The sequence below is a fragment of the Leptinotarsa decemlineata genome, unplaced genomic scaffold, assembly GCF_025532065.1.
Source record: "Leptinotarsa decemlineata unplaced genomic scaffold, Ldec_3_MD MMD2_P_RNA_scaffold_2, whole genome shotgun sequence".
Taxonomy (NCBI): Eukaryota; Metazoa; Arthropoda; class Insecta; order Coleoptera; family Chrysomelidae; genus Leptinotarsa; species Leptinotarsa decemlineata.
The window spans coordinates 21,425,176-21,446,395 of NW_027412529.1; the positions used below are offsets into that span (position 1 = coordinate 21,425,176).

The window sequence follows — 21,220 nt, forward strand, 5'->3', positions numbered from 1 at the left end:
CTTTTGGTTTTTGTCGTCTTTTTTTCCTTTACCTGTCATCATGTTCCTGGAGATTTGATTCCTGACTTTCTCCTAAACTAGTCCTTTCAAGGAATCAGGCATATATTGAATCGAACTTTCAACACTAGCAACGATATCCTCAAGGACTTTCTCGGAAGACGGAATGCCAAATTTTAGACCGTTGTTCAAAAGGTTAATCTCTTCCTTATTAAACGATTTTGATGAATGATTTTCGACAATATTTGTGACTTTTGGAAGTGGCTTCTTTTGATTTATTCTTAGATATAAGGGTTTTGAGTTTCTTATTCAGGGTACACATTTTGCTGGTATATTTTGATTCAATCATCCGAAAGATTCCTCTCTGAAAGTCATTCCATTGTTGTTAAAATTTAATATTAGATTTACCTGACTATTACATAAGGACACATTGTGAAATTAATTCAAGACTAGTAGATAAGGCAATATTGTGAAATTTATTCAAGACACTTAAGACGCAGGTACCTAGAAGAGGTATCTATGAGATAAATAAGGATAACTGTAAGTAGGATTAGTTTGATCTTCCTCTTGAAGATGACCACTTGGTGATCGAAACACGCGCCGAGGTGTTAAAATAACAGTTTGGTGTTGGGAAAAAACTCCAGTTATATTCGAATTTAAAATTCGTTAATCTATATATATGACATTTTTTGTTTGTATTTTTGCTTCTCAAATATGTTTGTAATGTAATATATAATGAGTTATCTGATAATTCATTTGGGCAATGCAATAATTTAAATTGAATTTTCATTCAATACAATGACTTATTCCAACCTGCTGATGATGATCAAATATCATTAGTCACAGTTTCTATAAAAATAAAAAAATGAATATTTGAAAAGGTTGGTTGTGTATTTTTCTTTGAATCCAAGATCATACACATTATTCGGAATGTATTCCCATATAAATATCCAAAAATAGCATACAATGTTCACTAACTTTGTCTTGGATTGATTGAAATGCAATTTGGCCAAATATCATTATATAATACTTATCATTAATTCATTACAAATTCCCATATAGGTTTATTGTACTTATCTTTACTCCTGGAGTATATTTTATCTACTGTATTTAGTTTTATTCATCAACATTATTCACATCATATCATTTTTGCCTCAGTTTTCGCAAACTCAGAAATAATGTATCTAGAGAAGATGTATTGTTACCTGGATTGACCTCTCTATAAGAAGCAACTCCATACGAGTCGATAAGATTCTGGAAACCTTTTGTAAACTTGTTGGTTCTGTTGAATGTTGGGGGATCCTCGTTGGTACTGATCACATTGAAAAATGACGGAATGGAACTACCGCAAGCGTTCTGGTGAATTAAATAGAAGTATTTATATTTCACAGTATTTTCTTCGAAAGTTATCTTGTCTAACTTACCGATCCATCCGCTAAGGCTTTTTGTACAATAGGTATATCATTAGAAGGAACCCAACATTCCCCTATCAGACATTTTTTAGTTACATCCATATTGAAAAAGTTCAGTGTGTGATAAATGGCCTTCATTTTACTAACCATTATACTCCAGTTCTGAAGTTCTTTTGCTACACTTACAAGTACTCTCTGTCGATGATCTCGGGTTTGATTTAAGACCTGAAAGGGATGAAAAATAAATAATATGATGTTTCCAATATGTTGAAACACAAGTTCGGATAATCACTTTTTCAATTGGAATTGGTGTGAAACTATTTAGAGTTGAGCAAGCCTTTGACAAAATTTTAATTGTAGGTACTAATTTGCCTTCATTGAAGCCATGGAATAGGTCGAAGCTAGGTTTCGATTCTGAGTTGACATGGTTTTTTCACTTAATAGTTATCTTCACTGTCTTTGGATATCAGTCGTGCTTATCAGTTGAGTAATATACATGTTTTTATACGTGTTTTGATACGTGAAATTTACAGGAAAGCTGGCATTGTGATTATACCAAAAACATTGATACACGATGTATGGTAGATATAGAAAAAGTAAATTCGAATTTCATAGTTACCAAATGACGGCAGTTTCATTGTATAGCATTGGTGGCGTGGTATTCATACGAAGTCTAATCATTAGTTTTATATGGTATCAACTAGTAAATTTAACTCTGCTCATTCAAGAAAATCAAGGGTCCTTTAGCGATGAAAAGGCGTAGTGCTTACGTTGGGTACTAATCTCGTACCCAACTTCGGCCAGTATCATTTTTCCGATTTTTTTTTAATTGAAGTTGGTTCGATTCTGGTACGCGTACACTATCTGACAAACATATTGAAGAAACACATTTTAATATAAGATTTCTACTTGAAAATTCACAAATCCGCGTCACGCGTTTCGCTTCGGAAAAGTGGAAAGCTTTCATTAAAGTGTGTCTTTATGAATAAGTTATAATGAGTTTTCATCAAGTATCGGTCAGTTATATAATATTCATGACTGACAGGGCTGCCAATGTCTATGATACTCTCAAAGTTCGCTGGGGGAGTGATTATTATAGCCAACCCAGGACACGAAGCTGATGACCATAGTAATCGATGCCATTGAAACCAAAAGAAACAAGGGTCTCCAGGGCTAGTTGTTGCAAAGCTAGTATTGACATCGACCACCGAATGAGGAATATCACTGATGAGATCTGCCGTAGATCTCATCAGTGATACTAGGCTACACCACGAATGCATTTTTAAACTGTTTCTGAAAAATCCCTAAAACTCAAGTGTAGCAATATATTGAAAACTAAACAGCTTTTCGATATTGATGTTTATTGGTATACCATCACAAATTAAATGCGACAAATGTCACCAAATGTGAATTTGAATCATAGTGCTTTCACCATCAGAAATTGAATGCGACAAATATCATCACATGGAAAAAATCAAAGTCGTGAGGTTTTTGATATTTTATTGGCGAGCAATTCTTCAACTCCGCAAAAATGTGTCCAACATTTTCGTCGTTTGTGGATGGTGACCTACACTTAGATCTTAAAAAGGTACGTTTTGTTATTCACTGATCTATATTTTCGATTGTAGAACCTTACTCCCGTCAATTAGAATTATTTTTACACTACAACTGAATGATTTTTTGATCATCATTTTTGTTTAGCACTACAGGAAAATCCTTGAGGAGCTCTAAGAGTGGTGCCTGCGAAAGTAGCGATTCACATTCGATTTGTATCAATGGTGACTAAATCCATTTGGAAAAACGTTCTCAGGAAGTTTATTCCACATAAACGCATTTCTCCAGATGAAAGAGTTCTTAAACAGCGAAGTTCGAGGTGTACTGAGTTGAACCTCAAAACGATGAGCAGCCACAGTCCGTCGCGTATTTCTGATATGCACCGCTCTTGGTGGAATCAAATGTGTCAAGACACTTGAACACTTCCCGTGAAAGTATCTACGAAAGAGGAACAAATCTCCAATCTTTTTTCGATGTTCCAGACTGTCCAGGTTGCAAGTGACGTTTGTGTCTCTAATCAGGGAATGGCTATTTTCTGAATGGAATCCAGTTGCTTCAGGGTATGCTTAGGGGCGGAGCATCATACATGAGAACGATACTCGCAAAAAGGTGTGATTTGAGCTTTTATAAGCATCAAAAGTTACTGAGGTGTTTACAGTTTTCCGGTTTGGAACAGTGTTTCAAACTCAAGACATTTATCTTTTTGAAGAAAATCAATGCCTTGGTTTTTGTGGCATTGTATTTAACCTAGTCACTTTCACTCCAATTCTAAATTACTTCTAGATCCTCATTAAGACATGCAATCTCCTGCTGGCGGTGAAGATGTGCATCCACAGCCGATGTCTTGAAATCCAAATGAAATAACGAGACAAGTGTACTGTGATAAGCAAAGCAATATATTGGATTCTTCGTTTTTTCCAATAAGTCGTTGATATACAATTAAAAGTGGGTTGGAGACAATATGGATCCCTGGGAAACAACGGCGTTGATGGTAAAAGAATTCGAGAGATATTGTGGATTTTGTAAAGTTTTGAATAACAGATTTAGCTGCCGACCAGAAAGATCTAGACCCATTGGGTCACCGTTGGCAAGCAGTTTATCATAAGTTCCAGCTGTTGCGAGCATTGACAAACCCAGTTCGGTTTCCGACACTGGGAGTTTTGCGCCACTGCCGGTAGGCAAGATTTTTGGAGGCGACAGCTTGCTCGCAATCTTCACGTTAGAAGTTCGTTTCATTGAAAAAGGAATATATGGATCCATGAATGATAGAATAACTTCCGTGACTTCAGAAGCACAAGTTAATGGATCTTTAGAGCTGAAACAAACAGGCAGGAGAAATTTCGGAAATGGTCTTGAAACACTCCCACTCAGCAGATGTGTAATGCCAAACTTTCCGCGGCTTAGATTGTTCCCCAATATTCATCGGTAATTCACTCAACACTGAAATGAGTTTGTGGTAAGAAGATTCCAATGGAGACCTTATTGTGATTGTATGAATTTCTGGATTGGTGGTTGGGTATAGATCCAGAAGACTAGCATATTCTCCATCAGTGTCCGGAATCCTGGCTGGCTCATTAAAAATCTGAATATGTCCTTATTGCAAAAGTCTTAGCTTCGCGACCTTGTTGGTCGTTGATATTTGAAAATTTGAGCCATCCGATATTGTGAACACTGAACTCGCCAAATCTGAAAATTTCGGCACTGGGATTATTGATTTGCAGAAAGTCAATTGTGTTTGCAAATGAAGAGAATAGTGGCCTATATTGTGTATCGTTTGATGGTCGATAAATGCAGCATATGAATTTGACATTCTTCTGTGATATTATTTTAAACCACATAACATCAAAGTTTCGTGGTTCCAGCATTTCATCTCGTTGACAGGAGAGATCGCTTCTGACAAAAAGAGATATTCCAAAGTTACTTCTGAATCTAGAGTGGAAATCATAGCCGTGATATAGAAAATTAACGGAGTTTGTTGATCACTGACTTTAGTTTCTGTGAGTGCAAGAATATGAGGACTATTTGATTGCAGATGTTGGTGCAATAAGTTTATATTTGAGTTGAGTCCTCTGATGTTGCAGTATTCGATTTTGAAGTTGTCAATGGACTTCTTAGCAACCGCAGTTACCATGCTATTTCCTGTGGACTGATGTTAGAAAGACCCTGCTGATTGTCAGAAATAGTGGTTTTCAAATAACGTCTGCAGGATGATGCCCTTGAATTAGCCTCCACCCGGAGATCTGATTGGGGAGCTATTTTACCTTCAGAGTATTTTGACCTTAGGAGCGCCATTATGCATTTTTCCTTATATTTCCACTCTTGAAACCGGAAATAGCGGCACAGCAATGAAACGTTAGCCCGAAAGCAACTTCACGCTGCCTAAACTGTTGCGATGATATCTCACCGGGCGATGCCGGATGAGACCAGCGTATACCATCTACCGTGAGAAGCAAGACGAAGAAAACGTGGAAAAACAATTCATGACTGAATCGGAAGTCGAAACCATAGGCAGGATATAGAAAATTGGCGGAGTTTGTTGAAGCACTGACTTTGGTTTCTGTGGGTGCAAGAATATGAGGACTATTATTTAGATATTATAGTTTGGGAATTGAAAAACACTACAATTGTCAATAATGAATGCTTTAGTCAACGCTATGCAGTCATAATCGAAATCTAATTGTTCTATGTTTATGGAAAGACTACGGATGTTCTGATGAAACAATTCAAAATATTGTTTATGATTTTTGTGACCAGTTTGCAAAATCATTTATTGCACAGAAATATTCAGTTGATTGAGAATCCTTACCAAATTCAAATCTTCCAGACGAGTGCGAACCCCTCTGAGCATCTCTTCTCTTTCTGTAATTGTATTCGGACAGTGATATAAAGAGGCATGATAACCGGAACATACTTTTTTAATCCTTGTTTTCAACTGTTCTCCTTGGAAGAACGCCGCAAAAACTGTTTTATGGTATTCATTTCCCTAAAAAAGAAAATGTGTACTTTCAAAATATTTTGAAATCTGGTAGAGTGCAGGAATCTGGTTCGAAGACTTTTATAGTATTTATCGTAAAAATGTCATCAAAGTAGATCGTTATTTTATATAACTCGATCAACTTTTATAGTATCATAAACCAGAATCACTTTCGAATATATTTAAAAACAAAAGATATATAGAATTATACAGGTCGTTTTTTTAGTTTGACACGAGACGTGGTTCAACCCGGACTTCAGATAATCAGATTGCTGACCGCGGAAACCTTTCCGAACACGGACACACTGACTTGCAAGGCCGGTAGATTTGGCTCTATCGCCTCAATTTCGAAAGATATGAAATAATAAACCAATTTGCGCAGCGCTAGAACTGAAGTGCCACTAAGATTTAGCCAAAGCCTCGGTAGATAATAACATTACGACAGGAGTGAAGGTAATCGAATTGCCAACTTTTAAGCCAAGGAAGCGGCTGGGCTAAGAATTTTAGGACCCAGTGGGACCTACGGCCTGATGATTTCGACAATTGCGGAACTGGCCAAATGGCACACCCATGCTCAATCCACAAAGAGATGGGATGAAATCATAGGCAGCAGTCTTGACAGGATCACCCTGGGCGACCCTGCTGGGAAACTAGCGCTGAAAAAAAATCTGGTGATGACCAGGAAAATTCTACGCTGAACAATAGTAAGATTTCTGAGTGGCCATTGTCAACTAAGGAAACACCTCCATATTATGGGGCTAGTGAGCACACCTCTATGCAGGATGTGTGGACAGGACGATGAAACTGTCAGGCGACTATCCGAAGTTATCGTCAATAAGAGAGTGTGTGTTTAGCGAGTCTTGGCCTACACATACCGATATAAGGGAGATGTCTCCTAGTGACCTGTCCACCTTCCTGTAAAGGACAGGATGGACGATGACCTAGGAGGACAACTCCTCGGGAGGATATACTATGGGTCACATGCGTGGCCTAAATGCTGTGTACACTCACCCTCCCTACCTTACAGATCTGTTTAAATCTGTTTAAAATCTAATTTCCGTTAATCAGCCGTCGCCCCCATACGAACGACAACTCTTAGAAGTTGAGAAACTTGTGCGAGATAAGGACTACCGAGGTCTAATCTTTTGACGTGTGATTCCTAACACGTTTGCAGAATCATCCCAGCTTCAACCAGATAAATTCTCTCGAGAAAAATATCTGGTCTAGGCAGGAATCGAACCCACGGTCTTCCGATCGTGAGTCGGGCACACTACCACCGCGGCCAATTCCTCAACAGATACAAAGAGAAAACAATTTGCCATGCGACTTTTCATTCATTAGACCCCAGAACCTTTTTTTAGTGTGGACCTTTATTTTTTTATCGATTTTTGTAGCCTCTGTTATAAAAATTCAGCTTTATAGTGAAAAAATACAATTGAAAAAATAAAGTTGATGAAATCTAATGAGCGAAACGACCCATTGCAAACTGGTTTGAATCAGATTATCACAAATATGAAACAGTAATGAAATTTACTCTGCCATTCGAACTGGAGGCGGTACCTAGAACCAAAAAACCAAATTCGACAACTCTAATCTTTGGCGATTATCTCAAAAAACACCACCGATATTCTCGATCTGAAAAGATGTTCTAGTTGCCTGAAATAGAAAACTTTTATCCAAATTAACCGACCGTGTAGGTCTTGCCTTTTCCGCAATAGTAGGATCAGCTAAAAAACCGACGTATATATTGAGTAATGATGTCACACCTTCTCTTTGGTGATCATAAAATTAAATGATTCGCATTATTTTCATTGAAAATTACTCACTGTGGCTGGATCTTCCATAGGTTTTTCTATCATAGCTTGTCTCAGGAATACATTTCCTCTGCAAACTCGCCATAACATTCTCTCAAAAGATGGCACCTTTTCTCTATTTATCACACCAGCAACAAATCCCAAACGACCTCTTATCGATGCGTTATGGTCTTCTGCAGGAATGAGCGACTTGTGAACTGAATCAGGAAATCCGTTAGCTTCATCTTGCTCGTTGAAAAATACTTGAGTTTTTTCCAGAACGTGTTTCAATTCCGTTAGTTCCAAAAAGTTCAACTTGAGGTTAATCGCATTTTCTGATAATTCTTTGATTTCACCTTCAGTTTTTTCAAGATGAGCCTGAAATTGAATATTGCAACGTTGAATTATGAATAACATTACTCGCTCAAGAATAACTGACAGAAATTACCAAATTTAAGTCATTTCGACCCTCATTCAGCATAACCATATAAAACACCGAATATACAGGGTTTCATCAAGAATATCTCAACCCAATGCTCATATTAAGGAATATTTAGCATATTTTTGCAAATATATAAATTCAATAAATTGATGGATGTAGCCGTAACTACGTGGTAGGAAATCATAATGAAGAAAAGATAATTGAAACTTTTACTTGTAACTGCATTAACATCAGGACCAGTACAAAAACACCAGCAAAGAAGAAGGCGATAATGAAGGCACGAGTGATCTGGCTAAAAGAAGGATACAGGACAGTGTTCTCAAAAAGGAGTATCCTGTAACATTATTTGAAGGTATTACACTCAGAACTTAATTATAAACTCCACCAAGTTTGCTCTACAATTAGTGATTTCATATACCGGAAGTACCAAACCCATCTCAAAAAACTGAGGGCACTAATACAGAAACAACAACATATCATACACAGCGAATTAGTCGAACCAGATATCCAGTTCAGCGAAAGAATCATTAACTTGACCAAAATAGAGTTTAACAAAGGGGAAATTTCAACAATGTCCAAAGGGCCGAAATATATACTAACAATAATTAATAAAAACAGTTTGGATACGTTGATAACAGATACAGCTATTGCATTAAAACAGACAGGTAATAGAGATATGGGGGCATACAAGATCAATGAAGTAATTCAAAACCATCCATTCTCTTTATCAAACAGTAGAGAAACAGGCATAATGAAAACTATACAACAAAAAATAAGAAAAAATGATCTTGTTTTCACGAAAGCTGATAAAACGAATGCCATCGTTATCCTTGAACGAGAAACATATGTTCAGAAAATTGAATCAGTCATTCAAAATGAAAACCTTACTGTCATCAAGAAAGACACAACGAAAAATAGTCAAAATGAACTGAAAAATTTCCTCTCAGATACTAAAATCATTTTCACGCAATCAAAGAAACGGAGAATCACCAACATGAACCCCTCTTGCCCAAAACTATAACTATATGGCCTGATAAAAACACATAAAGAGTATAACCCCATAAGACCGGTACTAGGTACTAAGTACATAAGACTAGGAATACGTTTTAACAAGTCGTTCAAAAATATTACCAATTTCGTCCTACCTCACAGCATTAAAAATTCATCGGCATTAGTAGAAAACATACGAAACGAAACCACGCCACATAATTCAATTTTAGTTTCATTTTTCATTCATGTAAAGAGTATGTTCTCCAACATACCGTACAACCAGTGTAAGCTCATCATTTTAGACATATTAGATCAAGCCAAAGTAGACCATATCCCTTCTTTGAAGTTTCAACAGCTTTCGATGTGTGCCTGAATCAGAGCTACCTACAGTTTAACAACAAATTTCATAAACAGGATTCAGGTTTACCAATGAACTCACCCCTTAGTCCACTTTTAGCAGACATATTTATGAACAGCTTGGAGGCCTATAGTAAATTCCGACTTGGGTAAAAAAACATTCATTTTTGGTACAGATATGTGGACGATATTCTCGCCTGTTTCAGAAGTACTACACGACAACTGAAAAAATTCATGACATTCATGAATAATCTCAATAGCAACATTAAGTTCACACTCCAAACAGAGATAGAGAAACAGCTTAGACCTCACCTTTACACACAATCATAATAAATTTGAGTTCAATGTTTTCAGAAAACTGACATTATCATCCCAAGCGATTGTTTCCATCCAGACAGTCATAAATTAGCAGCCTACAATTCAATGTTGCACAGAGCATTCTCACTGCATTTGTCTGCTAACAATCTAGCTAGGGAAATTGATATCATTACACAGATAGGTCATAATAATGGTTTCAACGCAGATACTTTCCACAAGTTGGTCAGAAAACAAATCCGTAAATTCACTTACAGATTAGTATATCATCTGGTCGAACAACCAGAAATTAATAAATGGGTAACTCTTAACATTTTTAGAAAAAGAACAGAGATAATTGCGGGTTTCTTCAGAAAAAACAATGTAGAATGGCATTCAGACCACATGCCAGGTTATCTGATTTCATTTTCAATCCCAAAGATGAGGTGGACAAGTTGAAGAAATCTGGAGTTTATAAGCTTAAGTGTCCGAAGTGTAATAGTGTTTATGTGGGACAATGTGGTCGAAATTTCCAAAAACGGTATGCTGAACATGAAAGGTCCTTTATACTAGGAAAAAATGATTCGACGATTTCAAACCATTTCTTGGCATGCAACCACAAGTTTCCGAATCTGAACGATACGGAAAATTTTCGCTATGCAAGGAAGGGTTACAAACTCAATTATTTAGAATCTTTGGAAATTCACAAGCATAAACATTGCGGGTGCAACCTGTTAAATGATCAAGTCGATTTAATTTACTCACCGGTTTTCAAATTGGAACATCCCCATTGTAAACTGTAATTTCAGGTACTCAAATAAGCCAAGTACCTCTATTAGTACCTACAGGGGCGGTATATAAGAGGTGATGTAATGAACCATTGTTAGTTTAAAGTTTAATTTTGAAAATGTCCCTTATAGGACGAAACTGCAGTAACAATAGTTACAAATAAAACTGGTAAAAAATATAGAAAGTTTCAATTCTCTTTTCTTCAATATAAATTGAAACTATCTTCTCAAATCATTTTCTCACGTACAGTGTGAACGTAGCCAATTGAAATCATACATTTTCAAAGGAACGCCCACTATCTGCGTACCTATATCATTCGATTCAAAGATTTTTATCTTCGAAAAAAAATTCATTTTGAATTTCCGTTGCGGCATTGCCAAGTTATTCCAAAATACTCATTTTGTGATCTAATTATTTATTAATTTTGTCCACCAATTTTGAAAAAATCACCCATTGCACGTTTATAGCAACTATGTTGAATAATTAGTCAGGATCAGTATGATCATTCCTGCCATCTTGCATCTAGAATATTCAAACAGAGCTTTCCGGAAAGAAGACAATCAGACGAGAGGTCACTATAGGCTCTGAAACCAAGTTTTATATGAACTGAAAATGTTGATTACAAAAAATCAGAACGTGCGTGTGCGGTGATGAATAAGAATTGATCTTTACCTATTTGAAAATCCACATGAATTAGGACTCTCCCAAACCGACGTTTTTCGAATGCAAATTTTGAAGCAAATTTCATCCTTATCACATGCAATTGTTGTAAAAGTTCAGAGAAAGAGGTTTTGAAAATCATGTGAAGTATCAACAGCGTTAGTCACTAAATGTTTGGGGAGGATTTTTTGGTCCGCAATTTTCTGATGGTGATATCACCGGAAGAAAATAGATACGTCAGATTTCTTCGGTATGTGCTTTCATATTTATCGAACGATGTTCCATATGGAACAAGACGGTGTACCACCACATTTAAGAATTAAGTTACAGGGAAACTTCCATGATAATTTTTATTAAAAATTGAAAGGTAGGGGTGCGCCAGTGGTGTGGCTACCCAGTTCACGTAATGTAACCAAAATGTATTTTTATGACGGTATGTTGAACGGACTTCCTATAAGAATTTTTTCACATAAGATATGAAAGCAAGAATCACTAGAGCTTTCAGAGAAATCCCAGGAGAAACTCAAAAACAAGTTGAAAATTCGTAAAAGGAAGGATTGGCACTTTGCTCTTAAAGAAATAGTTGACTTTTTCGAAATATTTTCAATTTTTATCAGTAATACCCATCAAAAAAATGTTTGCGTTAATGGTATCCAACTCAGATGACACTCACTGATATCTCCATCAGCAAATTTCTAACATTTGATTATGATCATATTTCAAAACTATTTGAAAAGACAATCATTCCATCTAATTCACTGGATAAATTTCAAACAAAAATGAAGTGAATGTTTGGTATGGAAAAAGTTTGAGTAGTTTCTGGAATATTTCTTCAATTTCTATAAAAGTACCCACGACAACAAAGTTCTGTTTTTTTCAGTGTTTTCAAATATAAAGCATGATTCCAATTAAAATGGCATTTATATGTTTTCTTAAATGGATTTTTTAAAGCACTCATGGGCAATAACCAGACTTACTGGGTATCTGCCAATGAAGTCTAAATAGCACTGTTAGATTTTATTTATACGACCGGTTTCGGGTTTGACCCCATTAACAAGTATAAAACACAAATTAACAAGATATACAATTACCTTGAAATTGATAATGAAAATCATTGATATCTGGGTTCTGTTAGCTGTGACAAAATTCAGAGTATTTCATTTGAAAATGTTGAATTATTTCTGTTTGAAAATGGATGCAACTTGAACGGTTCAACGTTTGTTTGAAGGTGATTGACAATGTTTCGTGATGAATTTCACTAGTTCGGACTTCCATTGTCTACTATATAAAATGATTTGAAATCCCTGAAACAAGTAAAAAAGAATAATTAAAAAAAGAATAATTAAAAAAGAATAGTTGAAAATAATTATTATATTATTGTTGCTTAATATAATTGTTATTTTCAACTATTCTTTTTTAATTATTCTTTTTTTAATTATTCTTTTTTACTTGTTTCAGGGATTTCAAATCATTTTATATAGTAGACAATGGAAGTCCGAACTAGTGAAATTGAACGGTTCAATTTGGTACCCTAGGTATATATCGTTTACAAAACCTGTATCATTGTTTGTAATTAACTATTCCCAAAAACTTTCTTCCAATTGCTATAGATGTTTTGGGTGGTGGTTTTCTGAAAAGTAAACTACTGAAGAATCTTTTCTGGAAAGAGTTGGCAACGCCACAACATAAATTCAATAATAAAAAATACTCAGAAAGTTTAAAAACATAGAAACAAATGGTGTACTTGCATTCTGGGTGTCCCATTTAATAAATTATATTTTTGAAAGATTGTCTTGGTTGATAACTACACGACAAAATGGACTAAACACAAGTACAACAAAAAATCCTTGAGTCTCTTTAAGGTACCTGTGCGAAAGTAGCGATTCACTTTGGACTTGAATCGCTGAAGATTGAATTCATCTGGAAAAACGTTTATTACACATAGACAAATAAAAGAGTTCTCAAAGAGTGAAGTTTGAGGTGTACCGAGTTGAACCTCAAAACGATGAGCAGCCATAGTCCGTCGCGTATTTCTGATATGTACCGCTCTTGGTGGAATCAAATGTGCCAAGTGACTTGGACACTTCCCGTGAAAGTATCAATGAAAGAGAGACAAATCTCCAACCTTTCTTCGATGTTCCAGACTATCAAGGTTGCAAATTATGTTCGTGTCTCTAAGCAGACGAATGGCTCTATTCTGGATGGAATCCAGCAGCTTCAGGGTATGCTTAGGGACAGAGCTCCGTACATGTGAACAATGCTCCAAAGAAAGTCTGATCTGAGTTTTATGAAGCATCGAAAGTTACTGAAGTGTGAACAGTTTTCTGGTTCGGACCAGCGATATGATTGTGCCAAGACATATTGGTTTCCATTTTAACCCTCAACAAACTTATCGAAGCAGAAAGCGGAATTGTCTGTCCTGACATTAATATATACGGTTCGGAGACATTTAATTTTTTGGATAAAACCGATGCCTGGGTTTTCGTGGCATTTATTTGAACCTGGTTACTTTCACCCCAATTCGAAACCACCTCTAGATCCTCATTAAGATATGCAACCTCCTGCTGCCTGCTGTCAAAGGCCCTAAAATTATCAAGCGCAACAGCTTTTGACTCTCCATGTTTCTCGACTGCGTTATTCCAAATGTGGGTGACATACGATAGAAGAAGGTCGCCTGTTGATCTTTCTTTCTGAAATCCATATTAATAATCGCTCAAGATGTACTAGTGATGTACTTGACCAATTGAATCTTGTTGACTTTTTCTGTATTGAGAACAGAAATAAGTGTTGATTGAATGAAATGAACCTACATCCAGAACTTTGTTTGATGTTGATATACAAAATTGCGTTACCTTCCACAACACAAAGTTCAGTGACATCATTAATGAAAACCTGTGCAAATTAATAATAATTGGAAAAAAATTTGAAGAGTGTCCAGAAACAAATATTTTTAGAGTGTCCATTGAAAATGTATTGAAAGGGGTTCATCCAATCGTAATACATCAAGCGTACTAATTCATGCTGAAAGGTATAATTGGCAGGCGTTTCATCAACCAAGTTCTGGTCATCGGGTAATGCATTATGATAATTCATAAAGACTCTAACCATTCACGTAGCAGGGTAAAATTTTATTAGTCATAAACATCAATCATTCTTCAATACAAACTAGCGAAAAATTTTCAGTGTATAGAAAAAAGCCGGTGTAGAAAAAGAACTCTAATCCATACGAACGAAATTCACAAATTTTCTACATCAATATAAGTAAAACACCTTCATATGAAAAGAAATCGAACATTATGCATTTTTCACTTTATATGAGTTTTCGTCGAGTTTTATAAAAAAAATTACAGGGAACGTATCGGCATCATAAATTAGAAAAAATGGAGTCTAACCATGTCTCTTCGGTTTCGTCGCCAAATCTCAAATATGCAACTAAGATGTAGGTACTATTGAGAATAGTTCCTGTTGAATTTATTTCTGAAACTTATTCAATTTCAGAAACTTTATTCACTTCATTTGGAGTTCGAATCCATCACAATTTGCTCGTGAATCGGATGCCTAAATTCAATATTTTCAAACCACAGCACATATTTCACTTTGTTCCATTATATTTTTGAGAATGTGTTTGATCACACTACATAGAAATTTTGTGTGAATGAATTGATGTTGTTATTATCCTGGGAAACTAAAATTTTAGGAGAGAGATTTACTATAAATTCCAAGGAATGCTTAGAATGGCATTTTTATCTATAAATGAGAAGATGTTTGCCTGTAAGCGTATAGCTGAGCAATTGAAATAATTCTATTTTCCATACAGAGGTGAAATAACTTTATTTTCCATACAGAGGTAAAATAACAAATGTACAATGGTTCCTTCATTTCAACTTCGTATTTTTACACCTTACCTCTAAGTCAATGATTTCACGTGGATTAGGAGCTTTCGGTAATTCACTGACATCGGGAATTTTTACGCCGTCCTTTTTCACCTCAGCCTCGATGTATCTCAATTTTCTTTCCATTTCATCGCATCTTCTCACTTCGTTTACAAATTTCTTCTGGAAAGCATTCACGTCCTCATTTAACTGAAAATAGAATATTATTTCACTAAAGAATACATTCACTTGATATAATCTAATATCGATGAAAAATCAAAAATTGTTGTTTATTGAAAAATATAATATTCCTTCAGATAAAGTAAGTGGCATACTTGAAGACTGGCAGTGAATCAAATTATCTACAAGAACAATTCGTCCGCTGACACCTGTCGGATATAATTCAACGCCCTTCGTGGTATTCGCCAGGGGAGTAGGTGTCAGTCCATTAACCTACTGTGTAGGGAGTTGAGACTGGCCTGAACGAATTTTTCTTGTAGATGATTTGATACAATATTCCGGTTTCTATAAACATTTCATTAGACTTTTTACTAAAGAAATTAGCATCTGTAATATAATACGAATTATTGAATATGCGGTATGCAGACATATGAATATAAAACTAAATTGAAATAATGTGACCCGACTGGTATTCGAACCCGGCTCTCCTAACACCTAAGCCACCAAGCAGAATGGCGTCCGATTCACATTTTCAATTCATTTTCTATAGTGTGTGTTAGTGCGATGAAAATGAAATTTGTTAATTGTGATGAAATTAACAACTAAACTCATTCTCATTGCACCAATACTACCAGAGACTGAATTGAAAATGTGAATCGGCCGTTATTCTGCTTGGTGGCTCCGATGGCGTAGACTGTTAATGTGCCCAAACAGCATGAACTGTATCATCTACGAAGAAAAGCCCAACTATCCCGAGCTTATAAGAGAAATCAAATGCCCCAACAAATACGCTCCAGCTCCGACCCCACAAAACAATGCGTGGGGTGGTGGAAACCCACTCCACAAAGATAACTCTGTTGAGGTGATGTTAAACCAATCCGAACAGCTACATTCCGTGAAGACGTCTAATGCACCCGAGCAGACACGGCAACAAAATGAACTAAATCCACATGGAAGGAACCAACGACATGCAAATGAAGAGTCGCCCCCTATACCCACAACACTTTCTCTTGAGCAATTGGAGTCACCGGGGCCCCTTCGAGATGGAACATGGAAGATATGTAGAGGTCGATCAACGATATCATTCGCTTACTGGAAGGTACGACAGGACCTCTTGAAAAATGAAGAACCTTTGTGGAGTTTCTCCAACACATCAATGACTACAATTTATATAAATTGTATACATGCCTTGTTTTGGGGAAGCGACACAGATACATCTCCAAAAGCGCTTGCCAAAAGCGTCAAAATCATAATTTGTACAACGACAGTTCTAACCTGGTTTTTTGCATGCGCCTTTTCCAGGAGTCATTGCCACAAGTCCGAACGTCAGCGAGTGCGATATTTGATGGACCTTAATATCAATTTCCTGATAAATGGCACAACAAGAGATGCAGAAAGGAATAAGAGCTATCAGAAAGTATGTATCTCGACTACGGAGAACTCACTAACATCGCCCTTCCCGGTGGGGTAGTGAAGGCGCATTTGTTACACGGTTTTCCATTTCTTCTCCCCCTCCACTTCATCGAAGTGTTATGTCAGATGAGATATAGATAAAATGTGCATATAAATTGTGAATAAATATTTTTGTTTTTCTGACTTTTGTTAATGGCCAGTCTAAAGAACAGGAGAGTCAGGTTCGAAACCCGGTCGAGTCACATTTTTTCAATTATACCGGGTGTTAATTAAGTATGTACCATAAATTCAACAGACGATTCCTTAGGTAATTTTAAGACGAAATGTTCATATAAACATGGATCCGTAAATCCTTCGTTCTCAAGATACAGGGTGTTAAAATTAAAATTAAAAAAAGTTATTCGTAAATATCTTAAATTTCCTTTACCTAATTTTGTTGTAATTTGGCAATGTTATTTATAACATTAAGGATCTCATTTAACCCGAACGTTATTCAATTTATTAAGTCCAGTGGCGTCTCGAGCGGGATTTGAACGAATATTTTTGACTTAAAAATGTACGCCACTGACTTTTATGCAATTTTTATTATTTCTTTGGATTAAGCAATTAGAAATACAACTTTTTTTCACTTAAATTTTTTTCGTATCTTGCTTGGTTTTTAAGAAAAAAAGTCGACCTAATTGCATATCCCTGGACCTCACAAGGAATAATCTGGGAAATTAAATGTTTCTTTCGGAAATTATTATATTTACAATTTTTCATTACTAATTATGCAACAATAACAACAAATATTAAATAACATTAACATCTAGGCTAACGAATTGCACTGAATTAAGTGTTGGAAATGGCCTCCTTCGGCTTCAATACAACCGTCTAGCCGCCGCATCATTGAATTTCGCACTCTTCTGAAAATACTTGGCGTATTTTTTATGTCACATGAATTAATGATTTTATTCCGTAAATCCTCTTCACTTTGAATAGCAGTTTTGTATACCAGCGCTTTAAGGTGTCCCAAAGAAAATAATCTAAGGTATTCATTTCGGGCGAGCGAGGTGGCTATGAGTGTGATCCTGCTCTCCCAATCTCATCAAAAAATTGTCATGCCACTACACTAAAATGTGGTGGAGCACCATCGTGCATGTACCACATACGGAATCTTTCCATGACTGGAATTTCTTCTAAAAGTCCAGGTAAAACAAATTCTAAAAACCTTCAGTATTCTTCTCCATTAAGTCTAGGTGGAAGGAAGTGAGGCCCAATGAGATGGTCACCGACAATTCCAACCCAAATATTAAAAGAAAATTGTTCTTGAAAATTATTTTCTATCAAGGCGTATGGATTGTTTTCGGCCCAAAAGTGATTGTTGTGGAAGTTAATAATTGAATTGCGAGAAAAACAAGCTTCATCTGTAAACAATATTCGACTTAGGAAACCTGGATTTCTTCTTATTTTACCGCGTAACCAATGAGAAAAGCTAGTCTTACAGGCAAATCTCTGGGCAATAGAGCTTGCACACGTTGCATGTGATAGGGATATAGCTTGGTTCTTAAAATCTGCCACACTGTGACATGGGTAATATTCAGTTCTTCAGCTATTTTCCGAGTACTGGTATGAGGATTTACTTCAATATCATTTAAAACAACTTCTTCAATTTGAACTGTTCGTACCGTTGCAGGCCTCCCAATAACAACCGTCGATCTTTTAAAGCTGCCTGTTTCAGAAAGGCGTGCATGGAGACGTACAAAAGTTCTTCTATTAGGCACTACACGCTGAGAAAAGCTTTCATGGTAAATGCGTCTTGAAAATCAAAATCAAAATCAAAGTGTTCTTTATTGACTATACTCCATACAATTTTGAGGTTTTTATTGTGGTGTTTATAAAATATATACAATAAAAAAATAATATATACAAATATACAAAATGTACACAAGGGTTTCCCCTATGGAGTAAGACAGTGGGAAGGATTGGGATAAGTAGTGAATGGGGTAGAGGGAGTGGCAGGAAAAGACCCCGGTACATTTGCGCTCTCAAGAATTCCGCACGGAAGAGAAAAGCGCCTCCACACAGTCCCCCGATGGGGCAGTGGGAGACGCCCCCGCTGGTGTTGGCGGTTGGCTCTCCACTCAAAAACGCCTTATATCAGCCTCATCTATAGTTTTTCGCTTCCTGCCGAGGCTTACGCGGAAGTTGTCATTCTGTCGCGTTTCGGTACTTCTCAGAGAATCATTCGTCTGTTTGTTGGTAGCAGTTGTCGATAACCCCCTGGAAAAAGTTCATTAAAAAAAACAGGTAGGAGTATTTCTGCTATCACGTCATCATCTGAACTCTTATACTCTTATCCAATTTTTCCATGAACTAAGTGCGATCGCATTCGCGCCGTTCACGGTATATCTCCAGTTCTTCATAGACTAGCCCGTGCTTACGGCGCTGTTCATGATAGCTTCTAACTGCCGTGACGTCCCTCGTCAGCTGGCTCTTCGGTAGAAAGAACTTGAAGAATTTCTGAGCCAGTCTCCTGATATGGTCGGTGCCTGACTCCACTTCTGCCAGATCTAACAGATTGTTCAATGAAATGTATCTGTCACTGTTAGTGCAAATACGGAGCACCTTATTCTGCATTCTCTCGAGTCTCATTAAAGGGGACTTCTTGAGACTGCAGAACACAAGACTCGCGTACAACATAGCCGGCCTAATTATTTGTTTATAAATAAGCAACTTGTTGTCAACACTGAGCTTAGAGTTCCGTGCAATGAGCGGATACGTGCGTTTTATCGCCGCACCCGCTCGTTGAATCGCCATACTCAAGTGTTCCTGGAAGTTCAGGCGCTTGTCCAGGATCACTCCCAGATATCTCGCACTCTTCTGCTCGTCAATGCACTCATCCTTAACTCGCAACTTCCTGAAGATCTTCACATTCGTGAATTTCCTCGTGAAGTTTACGGGATTTATTTCGATTTTATTTTGTTCGAAATACGGCACGACTAGCCTATCGAGGTGCTGCTTCGTCACCTCGCTCGAAAAAGAGTGCGCGTAAATCGCGGTGTCATCCGCGAAAATACCCACCTTCGTCCTCGAGAACATAGGGAAGTCATGGTTATATAATGAATTTAATTGCGGTGACAAACAGGACCCCTGCGAGACACCTGCTTTGATTGGATAATTCGCAGATGTGGTTTGGTCCACTCTTACACGAAAAGTTTGGTTGCTCAAGTAGGATTCTAGAATCCTAATCACGAATAAAGCCATGCCTGTCGACCACATTTTGGCGACAAACCCTTCTATCCAAACTTTATCGAAAGCTTTCTTGATATCTAACAGGACCATAACTGTATTCTTCCCCTGGTTGAAGAACTCCTTCACCCCGTGAACAACCCGGACCAGTTGCGATGTCGTATTCCGACCTCGCCGGAACCCGAATTGCTCCTCGGGGATGAGTTTCATCCTATCTTCCAGGCGGAGAAGTCTGCTTAGGATGATTTTATCAATAACCTTCGAACTGAGAAGCGAGATCGGTCGGTAGCTATCAATACGTATTTTGATTTTTCCTGGTTTCGGAACGGGAACTACCACCGCATGTTTCAGACAATCTGGGTAATGCTGGTGCCTGATTATTGCGTTCACAATATGCACCAGTTGTACGATACCCTTTCGCGGTAGGTTGCGGAGCAGAACTGCATCAGTCCCATCAATGCATGGGGCTTTGTTATTCCCCAGGCGCTTGATGGTCAAATGATTTCTTCTACGTCTGTGATCCACTTTATCAATGTTTACTCCGGTATAATTGGAGCCGGCCTATTTCTGACTTCATTAGCCAGTCTGGTTTTATTGGTGTGTTCTTCACATACATCCGGTTCTACTCGGTGCACGCTGGAAAAATATTCCCCGAACAACTGAGTTTTTTGATGGTCCGTCACCGCGTGCGCTTGCCCGCTCTCTATGGTAGGAATAGCCTCAGACCGATTGCTCAGTTTTTTGGCCATCCTCCACACAGAGTGGTCGTGCACGTTCAGGCTTTCGAGTTTGTTCTTCCACTTCATATTGGTGAACTCATAAATTCGCGCATTAACTTCCGCAGCAAGTATCAGCATTTGATCCTTGCTGCGGGGGTCTCCTGTGCGCTGCCAATCTTTTCTGGCTCGATGTTTTTGCTTTATGAGCTCAACCACATCATGCGGAAGAATATCTCGCTCCTCTTTCACCTCTATCTTTCTGGTAGAGACGTCACGAGATTTTTGAATATTCTTTATGAATTCTTCACAAACCTCGTTGATCCGTGATTTGGAAATGTTGTCTCGTATAGTTGTGAGGTTATTCATGGTCGACCTAAACTCCGCCCAGTCCGTGCTCTTGTAGTCATATTTTATTTTTTTATTGTTGGGTATCTCCCTTTTGAGATCAAAGAGCACGGGACAATGGTCGGAGCTAAGCTCGTTCACCGTAACCAACATCTCCAAATCGCGGACGTTTTTATTCAATACCAGGTCGATAGTTGT

General features: G+C 37.2%; 1 protein-coding gene across 2 annotated transcripts in view; it reads right to left on the reverse strand.

Moving 5' to 3' along the window:
- Positions 1-21,220, reverse strand: part of Vha100-2 (V-type ATPase subunit a family protein Vha100-2) — a 92,605-nt gene that overhangs the window by 22,281 nt on the left and 49,104 nt on the right. For both annotated transcript variants that reach the window (XM_074185421.1, XM_074185415.1), the window contains exons 3-7: positions 15,168-15,344; positions 7,764-8,108; positions 5,770-5,946; positions 1,422-1,634; positions 1,203-1,353 (exon numbers count right to left, since the gene is read on the reverse strand). In XM_074185421.1, coding sequence (XP_074041522.1) covers positions 1,203-1,353; positions 1,422-1,634; positions 5,770-5,946; positions 7,764-8,108; positions 15,168-15,344 — 1,063 coding nt within the window. The remainder of the gene's footprint in view (positions 1-1,202; positions 1,354-1,421; positions 1,635-5,769; positions 5,947-7,763; positions 8,109-15,167; positions 15,345-21,220) is intronic.